The sequence below is a fragment of the Chenopodium album genome, chromosome 20 (genome assembly GCF_948465745.1).
Source record: "Chenopodium album chromosome 20, dcCheAlbu1.1, whole genome shotgun sequence".
NCBI lineage: Eukaryota > Viridiplantae > Streptophyta > Magnoliopsida > Caryophyllales > Amaranthaceae > Chenopodium > Chenopodium album.
The window spans coordinates 2,462,114-2,483,686 of record NC_137853.1 but is presented as its reverse complement, the minus strand read 5'-3'; the positions used below and the strand labels follow the sequence as shown (position 1 = coordinate 2,483,686).

General features: G+C 38.3%; 2 protein-coding genes across 2 annotated transcripts; one reads left to right on the top strand and one right to left on the bottom strand.

The window, feature by feature from the left end:
* Positions 1 to 1,291: 1,291 nt before the first annotated feature.
* Positions 1,292 to 5,007, bottom strand: LOC145597747 (protein HAIKU1-like). The gene is made up of 2 exons (XM_081653988.1): positions 2,874 to 5,007; positions 1,292 to 2,246 (listed from the first exon to the last, which is right to left on the bottom strand). Exon 1 carries the CDS (start codon positions 4,331 to 4,333, stop codon positions 3,206 to 3,208), a length of 1,128 nt encoding a protein of 375 aa, XP_081510114.1. The 5' UTR covers positions 4,334 to 5,007; the 3' UTR covers positions 1,292 to 2,246; positions 2,874 to 3,205.
* Positions 5,008 to 7,294: 2,287 nt separating this feature from the next.
* On the top strand, positions 7,295 to 11,537 carry LOC145598539 (uncharacterized). Its single transcript, XM_081654913.1, has 2 exons — positions 7,295 to 7,698; positions 9,202 to 11,537. The coding sequence occupies exon 2, from the start codon at positions 9,963 to 9,965 to the stop codon at positions 11,535 to 11,537; it is 1,575 nt and encodes a 524-aa protein (XP_081511039.1). The 5' UTR covers positions 7,295 to 7,698; positions 9,202 to 9,962.
* The last annotated feature ends 10,036 nt before the right edge of the window (positions 11,538 to 21,573 follow it).

Here is a 21,573-nt window from a genome sequence, read left to right as displayed (position 1 = left end):
TCCTAAGTCCTAAATTCTCATCCAGCACAAACTTACACAGAAGAAGAGAAGGTATGGAAAATATCAAAATAGCTCATCCTGACTAGAGTCAAAGCTGGATAACCATCAAAAGCATTACAGACCTTGCTCACATCAGTCACATAATTCAAGAAAGACGAACAGACTCCATCACTTCGGAATATGATAGCCTTGTACATGATGAAGTCTGTTCAACGTTACCAATTTACCATAATTTATTTTAAATTCGGGAAAATTATAGAGAATATCAAACGAGGGTCATTCATCAAAAGACTGACGATAGAAGGGTTACCAGAGGAATATTCCAAAACAAGGAAACGCTAGCACACGTTAGCACGTGAGACAGTATAATTTCAAGAAGACATACATACTAAAATTAAGACAGAATAACCATAATTAAGAAACACTAAAATAATGTAGATTAAAATTCACTTGGATGGTCAACTTGGGAGCTTAGTCAACATGGGTGCTAAGGTTGAACAAGAACTAAATAATTGGCAATACATCTTTCTCAATCAAACCTACTTTGAGCAAATAATTGGAAAATCTTGGGTACAACAATCTAATGGGAAAACAAAGTAAGATGCCTAACTAGCAGGATCAAAATAATAGTCTCTAACGACAAGCATCATACTCCATACATTTCCTAATGTTTGTCCTTGTTGACTTTTCATAATAATACCTTTAGCATGAGCAGTGCATCAAATGCATATAGATTATTGACAATTAGAAAACTCAAAATGAAACATGACAGGAAGTACCCCTTACAAGGTGTACCAATGTAATAATTCAAGGGCAAAATTAAGGGTCGTAATTAAGGAGAGCTCCAGAAAAAATGATAAAGTTCTAAAGTCAAATATGTAACTAATCTTAATTGCTTTAGAACCAATTCTTAGCATTAACGTCAAAGTTCAAAGCAGTAAACCAAAACAAAAAATGGCATTAATCAAGTTATAGTTTCAATTCACTCCTCATGCTCTCTGATTCTTTAGTTCTCAATTGAACATCACCCAATTCTTCTTTACCTGACAACTTTTTGTACCATTAGTTCAATATCATAGGCACCAAGTCAGTCAGATTAGGTCAGTAGAGGGTTCCAAAAATATATCCTTCAGTTCTCAAAATCAAATCACAGACAATAACTTCAATGTAGTATCTTGCGCTATCCCCTGTTTTATTAAAATATCATCTGGTATTCATTGCAATATTAAGTCATTGAGTTTAAGTTCATTGTAATATCCTTTCAAAGAGACTCTCTAATGTTTCATCTCGACACACATAATACATTATTTTCCCCCACTTACATCGTTACAGGTTCCATTGCTGTATTTTTTTTTTTTCTCCAATGAAATCAGGTTAATAAAAACACGACTTCAGTCCCAAGAATCCTTAATGAAATAGTCTGAAAACTGCTTCACTTTAATTCTCCTGGCAAGGCCTTGACATGGAAAAATCACCTAAAATTCCCTTGCTTTACATAGTTATAGACATATAACCAACATATAATTAACAGAATACTTGTATTCTATTCTTATCCTTATCCTACAGGGTTACAGCTTTCCCATCAATTCTAGATTTCTAACTCACATCTAAACACTGACTTAAGCGTATATGATGATGATAAGTAGAAATCTCATAACAATCATCCATAAGCTTCTTTTGATCTCTGCAGCCTCAAAGGATCAATCAATCAATCAATCAATCAATCAAAGCCTTAATCCCAAAAGTGGGGTCGGCTAACATGAACCAAATTTGATTATTCCGTGTAGTCATCAACATAAATCTTTCTCCTCCATCCCTTACGATCCAAAACTTCATCCTCACGTAAATCCATGCACTTCATATCCTTCCTCACTCCTTCCAACCAAGTCATCTTTGGTCTCCCTCTTCCTCGTTTAATCCCTCCATGGTCCCACTCTTCCACTCTTCGCACCGGTGCACCCTCGGGTCTCCGTCTTACATGTCCAGTAATAATCACGTCTTGCATAACCACCATTGACGAAAGTAAAGTTACCACAGATCTCCAACAACACAGGATTGTCATTAAATGCATTAACAAAAATATATGTCAATTGATACCTAGGCAATGATGTATTGACATACCATATACCCAACATCACTCACAGTACTCCCAACTATCAATTCCATCAACCAATTTTGTAGCATACTTCTTTACAAGCCACTGACCTTTTTATGCCTGTAGTTTTCTTAAGATGACTCCAAAAGCTCTGCAAAAAGAGTTGCATTGATCTTTACACTTAAAAGTAGACAAACTCGGCACCAAGAAATTGTTCAATGAAGGCCACTTAGCTGCTTATCCGAAAATAATAATTATTGCAGGAAGGCTAATTAGTATACCGACTTCACGATACCATAACAAGCTCTTAAAAACAACACCGACAAGTTTTTCAAAACCAGAGACAAATTGGAAAATTTTCTAATCTATGGAGCTTTAAACACAGCAAAATTATTGACCAGAATGCTCACGGTTCTCAATTCTTAGATATAATATGTAAAGGAACGTGAATTATGCAAATGCAAAAGGAACATATAAGTATCACAGATGATCTACCTACCCAACAAGGGAAAACAAAGTAATCAGATTGCATATTGCCAATTTCAACAAATCATCACAAATGGACCCCCAAAAAACATGTATATTAGATTCTATAAGCATTGAATTAGCTTTACAGAAGCAATAGACACCATTATGCCTAAGCAACTGGTAAAGAGCTGAAATTGCTTATTGTTCTACATAATATTAATACGAAAAACAAGTTACCTAATAAAAGACACCAAAAAATATAAAAAAAAAAACAATGAAGGTATGCTAAGCTGTTGACTAGTTTGCTTACATAGTATACTCTTGAGACGTTGTAATGCCAGCTTGTTTTGGTGGTTATCTTGCATCTTCCTCTTGAGATTTGTGTGATCAAACCAGAGCAACAAGAAGAGGGCTATACTGCCAGAAAACCAAGAACTAACAGCTGATATCCACTTCTCTCATGTTCACAATAATCAGTATGGACAAAGGGCCACGGAAAAGCTATAATTTCCACTGAACAACTAAGATCAGATTGTACAAATCATTTCAATGCACAACATACAAATGAATCCTACAATGAAGGATATGTGCCTGCATCCTAAACAATCATACCGCAGCCATCTAACAAGTCATTAACAATTTCTAAAAGCTAGGATCCCTCCATCTTGGGCTTGACATGGGGAAAAGTCCAGAAGGTGATAAAGGAAATGCATATCCTGGAGAAAGGGGTGGCTGAGGGCCTGGACCCAAAATCCCAGATTGACCAAATGGTGAAAATGCAAAGTTTGGACTCAGTGGTGGGGGAAACTGACTACCAGGTGAAAGGAGAGGATACGGAGACCTCGGTGTTGGAGACATGTTAAAGAAACCGTTTGGTGAAGGCAGCAAGAACTGGGAAGTTGGTGATGGCAAAAGGGCAGGACCATTTGATCCTGGTGAAGGCAATGGTGGGCCTGGTGGCATGTTCGGGTTAGGAAGCAAACCGGGAGATGGTGGTTGCTGTGGGTGAACATGCCCAGGAACTTGTTGATGCATAGGGTGTTGTGCTTGACCTTGAAAATGCCCAGGACCTTGTTGTGGATGCACTTGAGGTTGACTTTGGATATGCCTTGGAGCTTGTGGCTGCATCTGAGGTTGAGTTTGATATTGTCCTGGCATCTGCGGTTGCTGTTGGAATTGATTCAGCCTAGAACCACCATCACCGATACAACTTTGTAGCTGCTGCATATAGGCTGATATAGGAGAGAGTGCTGGATTTCCCCAAGCTGCATCACCAGGAGCATATGGCTGCATGCCTCTAGGGGAGCGCTGACCATATTGAGGTGGTGGTCGATTATTGAAAGGGACTTGAGGTGGCGCCATATGATGACCTTGAGGCGGGGGTTGCATTTGCATAGGAGCCGGAGCTGCCACCACTGGCGGCATTGGAGGGCGATTAATAGGATTCAATGGTGGAGGTCTAATGCGCTGAAGCCTCATACTCGGGTGCTTAGGGGGGTTATTAGGCGGCCTTGGCAAAGGATCTTGCCGTGAAGGTGAACCTGTCAACTGCTGAACTATACTCCTGAAATCACTCTTGCTAATGTTATACACCTGAGGTTGTGGTTGCTGCCTTGCTGTGTTGTTGTTGTTGTTGTTGTTACCATTATTATTAGTACCACTATTAACAAAATTAGGTTGGTGCAATGGACTCTTCCTAATGTTCTTCCCAATCTTGTTCACACCCAAGTAATCATTCGGCCTATTTTTTGACATATTCGAATTATCCATCCACAAACTCTTTAACCAAATTCAGCCACACCAATATGAACCTCAAACTAATTCTTTCACTACTGTTCACACATAGTCAACTGTTCCACAATCCCCCAAATTGAGTTCTAATCCCAAAAATCCCACAAAAACTCCAAGCATATAACCAATAGAAACGGGATAAAAACTGAATTACAGAAAGCCAGAAATCATACCCTTTTCCTGCAATCACATGAATTTACAGCACCAGATCTCTTCTGAAACAAAAACCCTGAAAATGGGTAACTGTAAAAACAAAGAGTAAACAAGCAATTAACTTTACCCCACCAAAATGCAAAGCCAATCAAACCCAGAAGCATCAACCCCACAAAATTCCGGCTTTTAGACTATAAAATTGGGGATAACTACAAATAACTGTGGCTTGAAATTGAAGTATAAGGCGACTAGAAATGTTTTCCTCTTTGTAGAAAAACCCCAGAAATACACTTTTTTTCCTCCTTCCAAAATCTTCGTCAAAACACTAGCGTTCACACGAGAATTGGGAATTTCACGGAAGATCGAAATTGAATAGCAAAAATTGGAAAACCCTAGAACAGAATTTTTTTTGTATTTTGCAAAAAACAGGAAAGTCGAATTGAGGGTAACGTATCTAGTAGGAGGAGAGAGAGAAGCAGGGAAGTGGGTCAATAACGAAATGAAAGTGATTTTCTGGGAATAAATTATACAACAAAATTAGGAAATTATTTGTAGGAAATTATATAAATCCATTGGAATTATTTGAGTAGTCGAGTTGGAAATGTGGGCTAACTTTCAAAAACCGATGGTTGCGGGATCGGGTCCCACTTTATGCCTATATGGAATAATGATGAATTAGTGAATTACGGATTAATACAATATACGGATTTATCAAGTGCTTGTTTAGTTCACTAGTACGAATTAATTATAAGGTATACATAAATAAAAAAGTTTTATATATCATATGACATCGTAAACGGTAGAGTTGTTTGGTTGACCAAAATATAGAAATTTGCATTTTCAACAAAGTTTTATTCCCATATATAATGGAGGAAGTAACGAAATTTTTTTATATGGGAATTTGAAATTTACTCCGTATAGTTATCATGATAAACCAATTAAAATTTAGCACTCCCTAGGAAATGAATTTCATGTGGTCACAACTAAATTAGGACTTGATCACATGTTTTATGTCAGAGAGTAAGTTATAATTTGAAATTTTGAATAGCATTTATGTTATGGATTAATGTTTATCTTTAATTTAAAAATTGACAATAAGAAATTATAAGTGCACTTTAAAATTTTCATCATGATATACTTAAGGAAAATATGAAACAAAAGTTTAAAACTGAACACATATGCTGATATATATGCTCATTTAACAACGAACGAGTAAGAGTATTTGAGGAAGGAGTCAAAGTTCAACAAGCAAACATTCTTCTTTGAAATTCGATGTAATCCAAATATCCAATTTGTATATGTAAAGAAAGGAGAGTAAAACGGTTGAATAATGAATCAGTCAAATGTATATGACTAGTGAAGTGTTTTTCGGATTTTGCTCAGAGTACTCCCTTAAATCTATTTTAGTCTTCACTTTATACTTTTCGTTTTGATATTTTTTTATTTTTATTTATTTATTTTTTTTTTAAAACCAAAATTTGCTAGTACTTTGATTTATTCTTTCTATGGTATTTTTTTTTTCTCACTTTTATCCCACCACATAATCTATAGTATAAAACTATATAATAATACCATTGTTTTAAAATAAGTTTCTCTCTGTTACCTAAAATGTAAAAAAAAAAATAAAAAAAAAAAAAAACTCATTTTCTACTTACTACTTCAGTTTATATGAACAATTAGTGGAAAAAATTTTAAAAATAAAAAAGGAGGGAGAACAAAGATGAAATACAAAACTAGATTTAGCTCCCGTGCGATGCACGTATATAATATAAAATTCATAATTGTATATATTTTTAAGTCATACTTCGTAAATATTATCGCTAAAAATATGTGAAAGTTTTGTATTAACATACATCAAAATATAAAAATTAAATAATATAAACAAAAGAAAATTCATGTCTACAAAAAAATTTAGAGGACTTTGTAATTAGACGGAGTAATCACATACATACAGGGTTAATATTTATTTTCTTTAAGATTAGCTATATGTATTTTAAGATTAGTTAAAAATAACTTTGTCAATAATTTAGCTTTTTCAAAAAAAATAAAAAAATGATTAGGCGGGAAAGAAATGGAAGGAGAAGCGAACATGTGTAAATTTGGGGAAATGAATGATGTCCGCGAGTGTTATTTTAGTATTAGTTATAGATATATAATTAGTTTGAATTTGATGCGTCGAACGATGTAATCGATGTTTACTCCAAGTTAATATTTCTTTTTTTAATTAAACGCCCCAAGTGCATTCGTAAGCTTTTGTCAATTTTCAAATACAAAACTTTTTTTATATATATAATTTATGCTCCGTATTTATTAACAATTAAAGATGTTATTGGTCAAATTTCTGAGTTAAAAAATATGCTGATTAAAGTGAGAAATTTATTATTGTTCAAAAAAAATCTAAACATATGAGTAGACCTAGCAAACGGGGCGTTCGGGTCGGATCAATTTCGGGTCAGCAAATATTCGGGTCAGCACTTCGGGTCGGGTAAAGTCATTTTTTAGGACCAATTTTTGGGTCAATTCTGGTCGTGTCAGTTCAGGTTGGGCCAAGTTTGTGTTGGGTCACCAAAATAAATTCACTTACAAAAAATAGTTGGAAAAATATAGTAAAATTGTTTATAAAAATAAAAAAAAATAAAAATAAAAATAAACCTTTTACCTATTACTCTTTAGGAAAGAAAGAAGCCCTAAACTAAGTAGTTAACCATTACACCCTATTCACTTTAGGAATCGGGTCAAGTCAATTCGGGTAAACTCGGGTCGGGTTACTTCAGGTCGGGTCAAGTTCGGGTTTCAGGTCAATTTCGGCTCGGGTCATTTTGGGCATTGGGTCTTCAGGTCGGGTTAGTTCGAGTTCGGGTTGAGTTAGTTCGGATTCGGGTCATTTTCGGTTTAATTTCGAGTCACGGGTCGGATCAGAATTACCAGGTCTACATATGAGTATACAATTGATTAAATTTATGCATTAAGAAAGATAAAAACAGCAAAAGTATTTTGAATCTTTTTGGATAAATAGGGTGGTGAAAGACGGATTAAATATCTAGACTCAGAGTTGGTCATACAAAAAACACTTTCTGAGTTTCTCTTATTTATGTAAGAAGGCTGCAACACCAATCTAGGAACCAGTCGCTAAAACCCTTGCAACTTCTCCAAATCTGTCAATCAGTCTATTTTCATGTGACCTGCAAATGGTATGTATACCAATATTCACTTAGTTTTTTCTTTTTTATTTATTATATATTTTTTTCTATTATTGACTTATCTTTTGACATGTAATTTTTCATTAATGGGTTCGAATTAATTATTGATCATTTCCTTAATTACTTTTTGTAATTTGACATGGTTTCCTTGTTGTTCATTTGAAATCCAGTGATTCTAGATTTTCCAGAGTTAAATTTTGATTCACCCATTATTTAATTCATGTCTTAAAATGAGAAAGCACCCTTTTATTTATTTATTTCATTTTATTTTTTTTGTTTGATTGTTTTTGGTAGATCATATAGTTCTTTTTGGGTTTTGTGATGCCTTGCCCAGAAACCCCTTTTACCAGGGAAAGCTGGTTGGCTAGTTTGCATTTGGGAAATTGATTTGGAAGGTGGGTTGAGAAGAAAAGTTGAAGGTTTTTGTGTTTATTATGAAGAGTTTATGAAGAGTAAATGAGTAATAGCTAATTTAGCAACTTTTTAGTGTTGTGCAGTGTGATTAGATTATCTGTATCTAACACCTCTATTATTGTTATGTTGATCTCGGAGGCGTAGGAGCTTTGTGTCAATGTGATGGTTGGTTTGGATTGTGCACTGATTTATAACCAAAATTCATGTGGGAGAGTCTCAGGAATCAGGATGGTATTGATAAATGCAATCAAATTTGACAAGTTTTGGGTAATTATACATGTTAGTAACTTATGTGAACTAAAATAGGAAAGGAAAACAATGATTCACTTGTAAATCGAGCTTTTTGAAAATTTAAGATGGACAGTTTTGTGGTGGATGGTGGATTCAAATCACCCAAAAAAAATAAAAAAATCAGTTTCTAGATATCGTATTGGGCTATTGGTTTTGTGCTTTGAAAAGGTTCATTAGTGCGATTGTGAGATACTTAGATTCTAACAGTGGTATGTGTATGTAGTAGAAATTTTTTATCCAATTTTTTTTGTCATATGAAAAAGAATGCGAAAGGATATAGTGGTGTCCCTAAGAGCAAAATTTCGACCCTGATTGGCTTTTGCTTCAAATTTCCACCCTACTATAAGGGTATTCTTTATGTACATTATCATTTATGTAATTGAAGAATTTGTTTTGTGTTTGAAATTCCAAGTCTTCTAACCACAAACTCACCTAAAAGCTGCAAAAGGATATTATTGTCAATCGCAGAAATACAGACACGTTTCATCCTTATTTGAACTGCTGCAAAGCGTTTGTTCCGTCACCAGACTGATCAAAGTTGCTATACACGTAGGCTATGTTGCCATTTCTCCCCACTTTTTTTGAAGTTCTTGTGCTTTCCGAAGTTCAGTAGGTTTTGTTTGACGAAAACTGATTTCCTGGCTTATGTCCTTGTGCTTGAAGCCTTGAATATAGAATCATTTGTTTTACATACATGGGTCTGATTTATTGCAATAAGTACTTTTATCTTCCAAATCCTGTTTTTTACATTGGACTTCCCATCTCTAAAACTGCTATTTGATCTTGAAGAAGGAAGAGCAAAGAGGTTTAAGGGACAGAACAAAATCATGAAGCAATGAAATTTAGGTGAATGGCAGAATTAAAAGACCCATCAGCCACTCTCTCTCTGGGGGTGGGGGAGGCTTGGGGGCTGGTTGTATTAGGCTATTTTGGAGGAAAAGGTCATTTGAGTTAACACGAGTATGTATTGGGTACTCAGTATCCTTGGAATCATGAAGTGCTTGCTACACCAAAGAGAAGTAACTCTTATAAGATCACTAGATGATCACCCAAAAAAAAAAAAAAAAAAAAAGATCACTAGATGTTGCCTATATAAGAGCTCACCTTTTTCTTGTTTACCAGCTATCTGCAAGAGATCAGCCTAAACCTATGGTGCGTTTTACTTATGCAAGGAAGAAGAATAAGCAGAGAATGTGAGCTGGTATTCTGAAGCTGAAGTTGGTTACAGGAAGGGCAAATCTGTCTTTTTGTTAGATAGTTTGTTAGTCCTTGTTTTGTGTGAGGAGTTTGTTATTTCTGATTGTTAGTTATTTCTAGCTATTTAAGGTGAGTTTGTGGAGGGGGAATGTATCTAGAAAATCATTGTGGGAATATTTTCCTTGGGAGAGCATCCTTTCCTCTCAAAAGGAAGGAGTTGTATTGTAGTTTCTCGGACTTGCAATACAATCTATCGGTTCGGCTTACATAATTCTTTTATTTGCTTGATTGATCTGTTTTTCTGACCCAGTTCCCAGCAAATTGGTATCAGAGCAGTGACGATCGGAGCGGCAATGGCACGTCTAACCAACGCGCAACGCATGGACTTGATGGAACAGGAGCTTGCTGAGATGCCGACGAAGGTGGCTCAAGAGATTGCTGCTGCTCTGGCGGCTCTCAAAACTGACATCAACACCATTCGAGCTGAGGTTCGCACCTCTGCTAGGCCGGAATCAGGGCCTTTAAATGGAGGCTCCTGGGATAACCCATTCTCTATGCAACACCTTGAGAATGGAGAAGGAGGCGGTGGCGCTCAAGGTGGTGGAGCGAATTGGAGGTTGAGGAAACTTGACTTACCTCCGTTTGACGGATCAAACCCCGATGGGTGGATCCTCAGGGCGGAGCGATTTTTCCACTTTTATCGGTTGACGGAAGAAGATAAGGTGGAAGCGGCGGTGGTGGCGCTGGATGGTGACGCGCTGCTGTGGTACCAGTGGGAGCATCGTCGCCGCCCTTTGCTGACCTGGGATGCTATTAAGCAACTGATCCTCCGCCGTTTCAGAACCACCGCGACGGGCTCTCTCCACGAGCAGTGGTTGGCGCACCGGCAGATAGGATCAGTGGCTGACTATCGGCGTCGTTTTATCAAGCTGTTAGCTCCGATTGAGGGAGTTCCAGAAGAAATTGCTAAAGGGCAATTTATTAATGGCCTAAGTGAAGAGATCCGGGTCGAGGTCCGCTTGCTAGACCCGATTACGCTGGATCGGGCTATGGATCTGGCTTTACGGGTCGAGGAGAAGTTAAAACTCAGCCCACGACCCAAGCCTACTACCAACCCAACCACGTGGCGCCCACCCAATCCTACCCCACGACCTAACCTTTCCTTCCAGAACCAAAATCATCCAAACCAAAACACAAACCACCCAAACTCAAACACATACTCACTCAAACACGCAACCACCCACCACAAATCCACCGGCGAAATAAGGAGGTTGTCGGAGAGGGAGCTTCAGCAAAAGAGGGAGCAAGGGCTGTGTTTCAGGTGCGATGAGAAGTGGAATATCAACCACCGTTGCCGCCGCCGTGAGTTGAGCGTGTTGTTAATGGTGGATGACGAGGAGACGGAGTGGGAGGATTCCGGTGAGTTGTCCGCAGCTGAAACCCAGATCTCTGACTCGATTCAACCCGAAGTTGAACCCGCAACCAACCCCAAAGTAGCCTTGTGCTCCGTAATGGGACTTACGAGTCCTAAGACTATGCGAATGCTAGGTTCGATCAAGGAGGATAAGGTGGTGGTAATGGTGGATCCCGGCGCGACACACAACTTTATTTCTTCCGTCGCGGCCGAGCATCTCCAGTTACCGGTGACTGAGGCGGCTAGTTTTGGGGTGACTTTGGGAACAGGGGACACAGTGCAAGGAAATGGAGTGTGTCGTGGTGTGGTGCTGGAGGTTCAAGGCATCACCATTGTCGAAGATTTCTTGGTGTTGCCCTTAGGAAACTCAGATTTAATTCTGGGAATCCAATGGTTGGAAAAATTGGGTACTACCATGGCTAATTGGAAGAATCAGACGCTTAAATTTCAGCTAGGAGGAGACTCTGTCACGTTGAGAGGTGATTCTCAACTGGCAGAACGTGCATCTCATTAAAGGCCATGTTCAAATCATTGCAGAAGGAAGGACATGGGTTTATAGTGGAATGTAACCAATTGGAGAGTGTAGAGGAGGTGCAGCCCTCTATTCCTGACAATTTCCAGCAATTAATTCATGAGTTCCAGCAAGTTTTTCACATGCCTGAGGGATTACCACCTAGAAGAACCATTGAGCATGCCATTACCCTGAAACATGGAGCAAATCCAATTAGTGTGCGCCCATATCGTTATCCCCAGTCTCAGAAAGACGAAATTGAGAAGCTAGTGACTGATATGCTTCGAGCAGGTATAATACAAACCTCCACTAGTGCTTATTCTAGTCCTGTCCTGTTGGTTAAGAAGAAGGATGGTAGTTGGCGTTTTTGTGTGGATTACAGAGCCTTAAATAAGGACACTGTACCTGATAAATTTCCCATACCCATGATTGATGAATTATTGGATGAGCTGGGTGGTTCCACAATTTTCACCAAACTTGACTTGAAATCTGGGTATCACCAGATTAGAGTCCGACATGAGGATGTGCCTAAGACAGCTTTTCGTACCCACGAGGGTCATTACGAATTTCTCGTAATGCCGTTTGGACTCACAAACGCCCCTGCAACTTTCCAGTCACTTATGAACGAAGTATTTCGCCCTTTTTTGAGGAAGTTTGTCCTGGTATTTTTCGATGATATCTTGGTCTATAGTCCAAACAAGGAAACTCATCAACTCCATCTCAGAAAGGTTTTGGAAACATTGGCTGCTCACCAATTGTATGCAAATTTTAAAAAATGTGAAGTGGGAAGGACTCGGGTAGCTTATTTGGGGCATGTAATTTCAGCAAACCGGGTTGAAGTGGATGCTTCTAAGGTGCAAGCTATGGTGGAATGGCCTGTTCCTACCACCATTAAGGAATTGAGAGGTTTTCTTGGGCTTACAGGGTACTACAGGAAGTTCATAAAAGGGTATGCGATGATTGCTCAACCCTTGACTGACCAGTTGCGCAAAGACTGCTTTGGATGGTCAGAACAAGCAACCTCTGCCTTTGAAGCCCTCAAGGCAGCCATGGTGACAGCCCCTATCCTAGCTGCTCCAAATTTTTCATTGCCTTTCATAGTGGAAACTGATGCTTCGGGGCATGGATTAGGTGCTGTTCTTCTCCAAGCCAACCACCCCATTGCCTTTTTCAGCAAAATTTTGGGTTTGAGAGCTAGGACAAAGCCCATATACGAAAAAGAACTCATGGCCATTGTGTTTGCAGTAGAGAAATGGAGGCACTACCTGCTAGGTAGGCAATTTGTGGTAAGGACAGACCAACGTAGCCTCAAGTTTTTGCTTGAACAGAAAGAGGTGGGCCAAGCTTACCAAAAATGGGTAAGCAAGCTCTTGGGGTATACATTTGACATCCATTACAAGCCAGGGGCCACTAATAAAGTGGCTGATGCATTATCTAGGCAGCATGGGGTTCTGCTAGAGTGTGGTGCTTTGGTCACTTCTTGTGGGGTTCAATGGCAATATGTTAACTCTTTTATTAAGCAAGACAAGACCATTCAGCAGCTCATGGCTCAAATTCAAGCGGGGGAGGTAGTACCTAAGGGGTATACACTCGAAAATGGGGTGTTGATGTACAAGAGCAGGGTGGTTATTCCCAAGCAAAGTGAACTCACCTCTAGGTTGCTGAAAGAGTACCATGACTCACCAATTGGGGGACATGCTGGGGACTTTAAGACTTATCAACGGCTTGCGGGTGAGTGGTATTGGGTGGGAATGCGCAAGGATGTGACCACATATGTTCAGCAATGTCACATATGTCAGCAAAGCAAGGTCTCTACTCTATCTCCCTTGGGGTTTTTACAGCCTCTTCCTATTCCCGAGCAAGTTTGGGAAGATGTTTCCATGGATTTTGTGGAAGGTCTTCCAAAATCCTTGGGGTGGAACACGATCCTGGTGGTTGTTGACAGACTGACCAAGTATGGTCATTTCATTCTTCTCAAGCATCCTTTTAATGCTCAATCAGTTGCTCAAATTTTTGTTAAGGAGGTGGTGAGGTTACATGGACTGCCATCTTCTATAGTGTCAGATCGAGACAAAATTTTCCTCAGTTTATTTTGGAAAGAAATATTCAGACTACAGGGCACGAGTCTTCGAAGAAGTACAGCTTATCACCCACAATCTGATGGGCAGACCGAAGTGGTTAACAAGGGGATTGAGTCCTACTTGCGTTGTTTTGTTAATGGGAAGCCATCTAGTTGGGCGAGTTGGTTACATTGGGCAGAGTATTGGTATAACACGGCTTTTCATACAGCCACTCACTGCACTCCCTTCAAGGCTCTCTATGGGAGAGACCCCCCTCATTTGGTTAGATTTTCTTCTGGTAGTACTTCACTTTCTGCCTTGGAAGACTTACTCTTGGAGAGAGATGCGATATTGGATGACTTGAAATACCACCTGGTGCAAGCTCAATCCTATATGAAGCATTATGAGAATAAATCTCGGAGAGATGGTGAGTTCCAAGTGGGAGACTTAGTCTATCTTCGGCTACAGCCTTACAGGCAGCTCACTATGGCTAGGAGACAGTCTGACAAACTCTCTCCACGTTTTTATGGTCCTTATGAGGTGCTGGAACGTGTGGGTAAGGTGGCATATCGTTTGCAGCTTCCTGATACAGCAAGAATTCATCCTGTTTTCCATATCTCTCAATTAAAGAAGGCCTTGGGACCAGGACAACTGCCTACTGTCTTGCCTGCCCAACTCTCTGCTGATTTGGTGTTAGAGGTGGAACCAGCGGCTGTGCTTGGGGTACGCAATTCTCAGGCTGCTACTGAGGTGTTGATTAAGTGGAAGGGTTTACAGGACTTTGAGACTACTTGGGAGGACCATGAGGAAATAGCTGCTCGTTTTCCTCAGTTTCACCTTGAGGACAAGGTGCTTTTTTGGGCAGGGGGTATTGCAAGAGATCAGCCTAAACCTATGGTGCGTTTTACTTATGCAAGGAAGAAGAATAAGCAGAGAATGTGAGCTGGTATTCTGAAGCTGAAGTTGGTTACAGGAAGGGCAAATCTGTCTTTTTGTTAGATAGTTTGTTAGTCCTTGTTTTGTGTGAGGAGTTTGTTATTTCTGATTGTTAGTTATTTCTAGCTATTTAAGGTGAGTTTGTGGAGGGGGAATGTATCTAGAAAATCATTGTGGGAATATTTTCCTTGGGAGAGCATCCTTTCCTCTCAAAAGGAAGGAGTTGTATTGTAGTTTCTCGGACTTGCAATACAATCTATCGGTTCGGCTTACATAATTCTTTTATTTGCTTGATTGATCTGTTTTTCTGACCCAGTTCCCAGCACTATCATACATGGGTTTTTATCCTCAAACTACTCTTTAGTTTCATGGAGCTCTAGGGCCCTTCATTGCATTGCTCTAATGAGTCTCACCCATTTTGTTGTGTTTCTACTATTGTTGGTTAGCTAGGATGCATAGGAAATGGAGGCAAATTAGAGGTGAGAATGATCCTAGTCCCTTTCCCCCTCCCCCCACTCCCAGTAAAATAGGGCCCTTTCATGTACCAAGGAGTCCGTATATGAGAGGGGTAATGGGCAATAGGAGGCAAATTAAAGGTGAGGATGATCCTGATCCCTCTTTTTTAGTCAAAGCCTGAACTCCTTGGGGATTTTAGAGTTTCCAAGTGGTGTCCAAATGCTTACCAGCAGTCCATAAAAGAGGGATTTCATTGGGAAGCTGGGATGAGTGGTTTTAGTAATAGACTAAGGTCTATTTGAGGTGGAATGAAGCTCCCATTGTCCTGTGTCAACAAATTGGACTGGTCCATCTGTCAAAGGGGACTGTATAACCTTGAAAGATCTGGTCATATCCTTCCATATTCAGAGGAATTAAAGCTCTAGAGGTGAGGCAAGTTGTTGTAGGAGCCCTACGGGAGACTTCCCTAGGAAGAGTTTATTTACTGTTCATATTCTAGGAAGCTAACCAGAAAACAAATTGGATTTTGGGAACCTGGTTGGGTTTGGACCTTTCATCCATAAGATAAACTGTTTCCAGTTCACACATCCTTGACCAATTCCTTTCTATACTGGATGTTTCCAAAGCATATTTAATTAAATAAAAGATTTTACGTATCATCCATCAAATTTTGTTGTAGATGATTATGGATAATTTATTTTGGCATTCTTCTACATGAAACTGAGATTATGTCCAGACAGTTCTCTGAAGGCATCTATTTCATTCATCAAGCTATAGAATGGTAAAATAGAGAAGAAAGATTGAGATTTTAATTAACATAAATAACGATTAACACAACCGTTAGGTTTAGCCTATCAAGCTCTATAGTGAGTTTAGCTCACAACTCTCTAATGAGTGACTTGAGTTCACAACTCTCCTAAGGACTACACCATATTTCTGCCTACCTATTTTCTTCCCTTCCCTCTCTATTTATACTAAGGCTAAAGGTTCTAACCTAATACTACTAAACTACCAATAATGCCCTTAGGTTAATCTATTACAGGGATCTCAGAACTCTTAAAGTTTGAGGTATCGGCTGGGTAACATTTTGTTGACAGATAACTGAAAGTCAGAAGCTATTCAGCCTTATTTTGATCCACTAAATTTAAAGGTTGTAGGCAGAACCTATGAGGCTATGACCACAATTGCTATATAATATACTTATATACAAGACCTGCCTTGTGATAATGTAGGTAATCTTGATTCCTTGATGATTCTGGCATCTGTTGTTACGAAAGAAAGTACTACTCACTTCTTCATAGAATCTTGTTCACATCTTTCGCCCCTAATTTGAGAAAAAGGAATTTGGGATAATGATACTTGGCTATCTGAAACTCTTGTCATAAATTCTATCATAAAATTTCCATTTAGTAATATTTCATTTTTGGAGTCTCCATTTTGTTTTCTTTGGACTGATCGCTTAGAAAATCGCACAAGTCTTTCTGAGTTGCTTTTGTCTTCATTATGTCTTTATTTACTCTGATGCAAGCTAAGCAGATGAGCGTTTTTTAGGGAATCTATGATTAGCTGAAAGATTCCAAACCCAGCCTTTGTGAGTTTTGTGTTTCTGTATCATTTATTAGCATTCTTGCCTCAACCATAACATTTGATTGATTGATCATGCAGAGAAAAATAGATGAAATGTATAAGAGTGATATTGCAATCTGATATTAAAGCCTGCTGGACTAAGTACTATTATGCAAAGCCTGCTGGACCTGCTAACCTGAAAGAACTTTCTATTTTCATAGTGCTTCCTTTACTTTGAAGTTGTTTTTTTTTTTTTTTTTTTTTTTTTTTTTGGGACGTGTTTTTCCCCTATCTAGTCACTATTTCATGTTGCTGTGGGCCTGTAGGTGTGAGTGTATTGACTAGGAATGTGTAATGAATTATGGCTATTGGTACTTAAGAGTTTTGCTCTAAATGTATACTGGATTTCCACCTTTGTCAAGGCTGAGCTACTTAAACTTCTCTTTGTTTGACTTATCCTTGATTGTTTTTCACTTTTCAGGCTAGTGTGTGATGATTGAGAAAGCTAGGATGCCTAGGACGGCTTGATAACATCGATGTCTACTACAAAACCATAGAAGAGTGGAACAGCTCATTACTTCACTGGTTTCTGATTTCACATCAGAACTGTTGCCCTGTAATCAGCCTCAACAAGTTTTACATACAGAAAAACTGGGTTAGAAGCACAACATAGTCACAACATAATCATAAGACAATGGAGCCGTGGATAAGGAGTAACCTAATTATCAGTCCCTGAAAGTTTCACATATAGAAATTCTGAGCTGGGAGGGAGACGCACGGGAACTCTACTAAATACGGGATAGTAGTGACACAATGGAGATTTCTGATGTTAATAATGTTAGCAAAACCCTCAATGATGTCATGAATCGTAGGCTGAAGAACAGAGAACGACAGCGTAGATACAGGGAACGGAAACGTCTCCAAGGAAATGCCAGGAATGGGCATGTCACTGACCAGTCTTCCCAGATGCAAATTATATCGCTGCCAGATGCAAATGGGCATGCCAGGATTGGGAATGCGGAACAAGTTGTGACCCGTGTTCATTGCAGACGAGATTGGAAAAAGGACGCAAGGAGGGTCCATGTTGCCATACCAGAAGCCATGTCATATGGACTTCTTCCCAATGGTCAGTCTTTAGCCACTGAAAATAACATGCCACATGCTCCTTCTTGCAAGCGGGAATCAGAACAAGCTCTAAAAAGTGAAGATTCTTCAGAAAGCTATCACCGCTTGTATGATAGTGATAAAATTGGAAGTAGACCCGGAAGAAGAGATTGGAAAGCTGAGGCAAGAAATAAGAAATAGGTGGCTCCTTCTTGCAAAATGTAACCCTTGTGTTTCAAGTGTACTGAGATGGCAGTATAGTATTGTTTTCTTGTTGCATTTGTTTTCGTTGTTTCATCTGTACTTACTCAATATTTTAATGCAGATTCATTGCAGTGATTACCCAATTTGTTCAGCTGCTTGGTAATTTCTGAATGGAATTGGTTCTCTACAAATCAGGTCAGTCAGTGGATAATCAGAAAAACTTAATTATTTGAACTGGAAAGACTTAAGAATGCCAAAAAGACGAGTCTTATGATTTGTAGATATGATATATGCCAAACTATCTTGCATAATCCACTTATTAACTAGTTGTTTGTATGCTGCTCGTGTTTCTTGTACCTGAGCACTACTGCTCCTAGCATCTTGTTATAGTTATTTGCTTTAACTCATTGTAAACAGAGATTCTTTTAACATTCTTATACATGATGAAAACTTTATTTTAGTAGTAGCCTGAAATTTTGTGATTAATATAACATACACATCTTGTTTATTGAAGGCAATTGACATGAAATTGATGCTTGCTTTAGTATGGCATGTGGAATATGGACATTTTTTCAAGGAATATATCCTGGAAATCATGTACATTTTTGTTAGTTCAAGTCTATGAAACCAGCCAGTTTTGGCTATTCAATGGTTAAAAACTTTAACATACATATATTATGCTCATGCATCATCTTACAATTTGAATAATGTTGATTTTCCTACAAAATGTGAATACATATTAGCCCTTCCTATTTTGAATATAATTTAAAGATAACTATACCAAATGAACATACATAAAGTTGATACTGGAAACCCTAAATTGAATCTCTACACCTCCACAGCCATTGCAAAACAGCATATAGCATAACATAGCTGTCATATTGGCATTCAGGACCTTCATTGGTTCTCAAACTTGCAACATCATACCTCATTCACCATGCCTAGCTTTAGAGATAGTGCACTGCTGTGTATTCAGATATCCAAACTTCATGTTTCAAAAAGACATAAAAAAAGTCTGGGCTGGTGTGGTTTGAGTGGTCCTCGTGAGCCATAATTAAATTTGTCAAACTGGAAATATAACCTATCCTGTGCAGCTAACTTTGTACTGTTGTTGCAAAAAAAGGCAGCATGTACGGTTGCTGCACTTCAGTAGGATACAATTCAGTATGACAGCAGGATATATTTTTTTTCCATCTTGAACAGTCACCAACCCGAAGAAACTTTTGTTAGTCTACAGTTTTAAATTGCAGGCCTATCGATTTTGCGTGATCCACAATTTGGGTGTATACAGCTTCTTAGTTCTGACCAATTAGGTGCCTCATTGCAACTATAGTTTCCGGCATCAGCTTCTGTTATAGATGGAAACCAGGTCAAAAGCTTTGGTGAGTTGTTCACTTCTCTGACCACCAGCTGGGATATATTGTGAGTGTAGTAGTTTTTTGGGTTGTGAATCTTGTGATACTTGTGAAGAAGACTATCAACACAACCAGGCTTAAAACATTCAAAGAACTGATCTTTAGCTAGTTCTTATCAGTATATGTGGGGGGTGGGGGGGTTGATGATCACTTCTATCATGCAACGGTGCATAATTAGAAAGTTGTTTAGCTCATTATGAACTGCTTGACTTATAAGCTGCTCTAATCGGCAGAATAACCTGTTTTCCTGGTTGTCTTGATCTATTAATATAGCAAGCCTTCCTTAATCCGGCAGACATCTGGAGTCCCTAAGATAAAAAATAGTTACAATATAGCCCGGAAAAGAGGGCTGTGTTGACTTGCCAACAACCGAGGAGGTGAGGACCAGGTTTTATGTGTTGCTTGTGTCCTACCGTCCTGCAACTGCCGCTTGTGGGAGGAGGGATGAGTCAGGGTCGAATGTGATGCGTGCTGCTTTCCTCTAATAGTCTTAAAGCCGAAAATTTCCTTGTTCTATTTATGTTTACTATGTAGCTATTGTATTTGATATGGACTTCCTATCCTAGCATCCATTTATAAATTCGTCACCTTTTTCAATTTCTCGGCATCTTTGTGAAATTTAGATGCGTTATTATTGCAGCATAAGCATGGATTCTTTTATTTTATAACTAATGCAAAATATACATGATAAGTTAAGAAATGGGTATCAATTAAGTGCAGAATAAACTACAATTTACAGGTTAATAATATTTTTATCTTTATACCAAAAAATTTCAAGATATGAGATGGAGGATATAATAATGGAACAAAACTAGTACGTAATAGTTTTACTTCGTACATGAAATTATGTCTACTGAAGAGACATCTAATAAAATTAGAACGATACACAAAACAATACCTTCCTTTCCTAGTTTCCTCATCCATCGATTTACCTCCACCCCACCCATTCACCCTTGAGATAACTTCAACCAAATAACACAAAATTGCAAAAATACATTATAATTAGCTTTTTAGTTATCACCATGCAAAATAGGGTTAATTAATATTTGTTGTTAAAGGAGAATCCATTCATCCTTCTCTGCTTTGATCTCTTGCCATCTCTTAGCTCAGCTTCCAAATCCTCAAGGCTCCAATCCCTTCTTAATCCACCACTCCTCACTAACTTTGGCTCATTTGTAAGATCGTCGCCCTCACCTCCGTATGACAAAGCTCCGGTGCTTCCATACCTACGGTGATGAGCCTTGAACTTCTTAGGAGTTGCACCACCAACCATCGATTTAACCTTTTTTTCGCGAGGGGATGCCATAAGTTTTCCTGACCAATTCCTTTCTGCCAAAATTTTGTGACTAAATAGGCTTGACATGTTCTTAGGAGTGCTAGGTTTATCATTTTGGCTAATAAGTCTCTTGCTAATATCTTGATCGGAGTCGGTTCTATGAAGAACATGGCAACAATTGAGACTCATTTTCTTCCCCTTTTTTATTCTTATGATAATATTCTATAAATATTACATATGCTAGCTAGTTGAAGTTTAAGGTATAATGGGTGGGAGAAATTTGAAAAAAGAATAGGAAAAGAGTAGGGGAAAAAAAAAATAGAGGACGAAAAATTATTTTTTGGAGTAAAAGAAGGTAAATATTTTAAGGATTCGAGATAAAAACTAGGAAAACCAGTAAAAAAGATCTATGTTTGGTTAACAACTGGTTTTAACTAATGTTATTTATGTAGCTAAATTGCCGGCAAGTAAGCTAAACCAGTGGTAATTTGTGTTTATCAACTGCCTTATTAGAAAAGCTAATATCAATGTTAATGGACAATCATGCTACTAGCATTTACCTAAATACACACAAAGGTTTTTTTGAAACCAAATACACACAATGACACAAAGTTATGTAATATTCGAATTATTTTGTTTTATACTAGTTTATCGAAAAAAAATATACATACTAGTTAAAATAAACTTGTTTAGTTAACCCCAAAAGGTGCTTAATATCAAAGTACTACTTCGTAGTTAAGGAAAACTTCAAAATGTCAAAACGTGTCTTTATTAGTAGCACATAAATATTCCGAAAACTAGACAAAATCGTCATTATTGCTCCTCTTTATTTACCCCAAACTAACAACCAAAATTTCTTGAACTTAATCAGGGCCCAGAAATTTGAAATTCCACATGGCTTGGATGGGTGTGGTGATGAATCATGATCCATCTCAACTAAAAGAATTTTTTCAACAACGGTCCTAAAAAATTTACCTATAATAGCCTAGACAAATTTTGTTGATTAGCTTAGTGCTTATGAA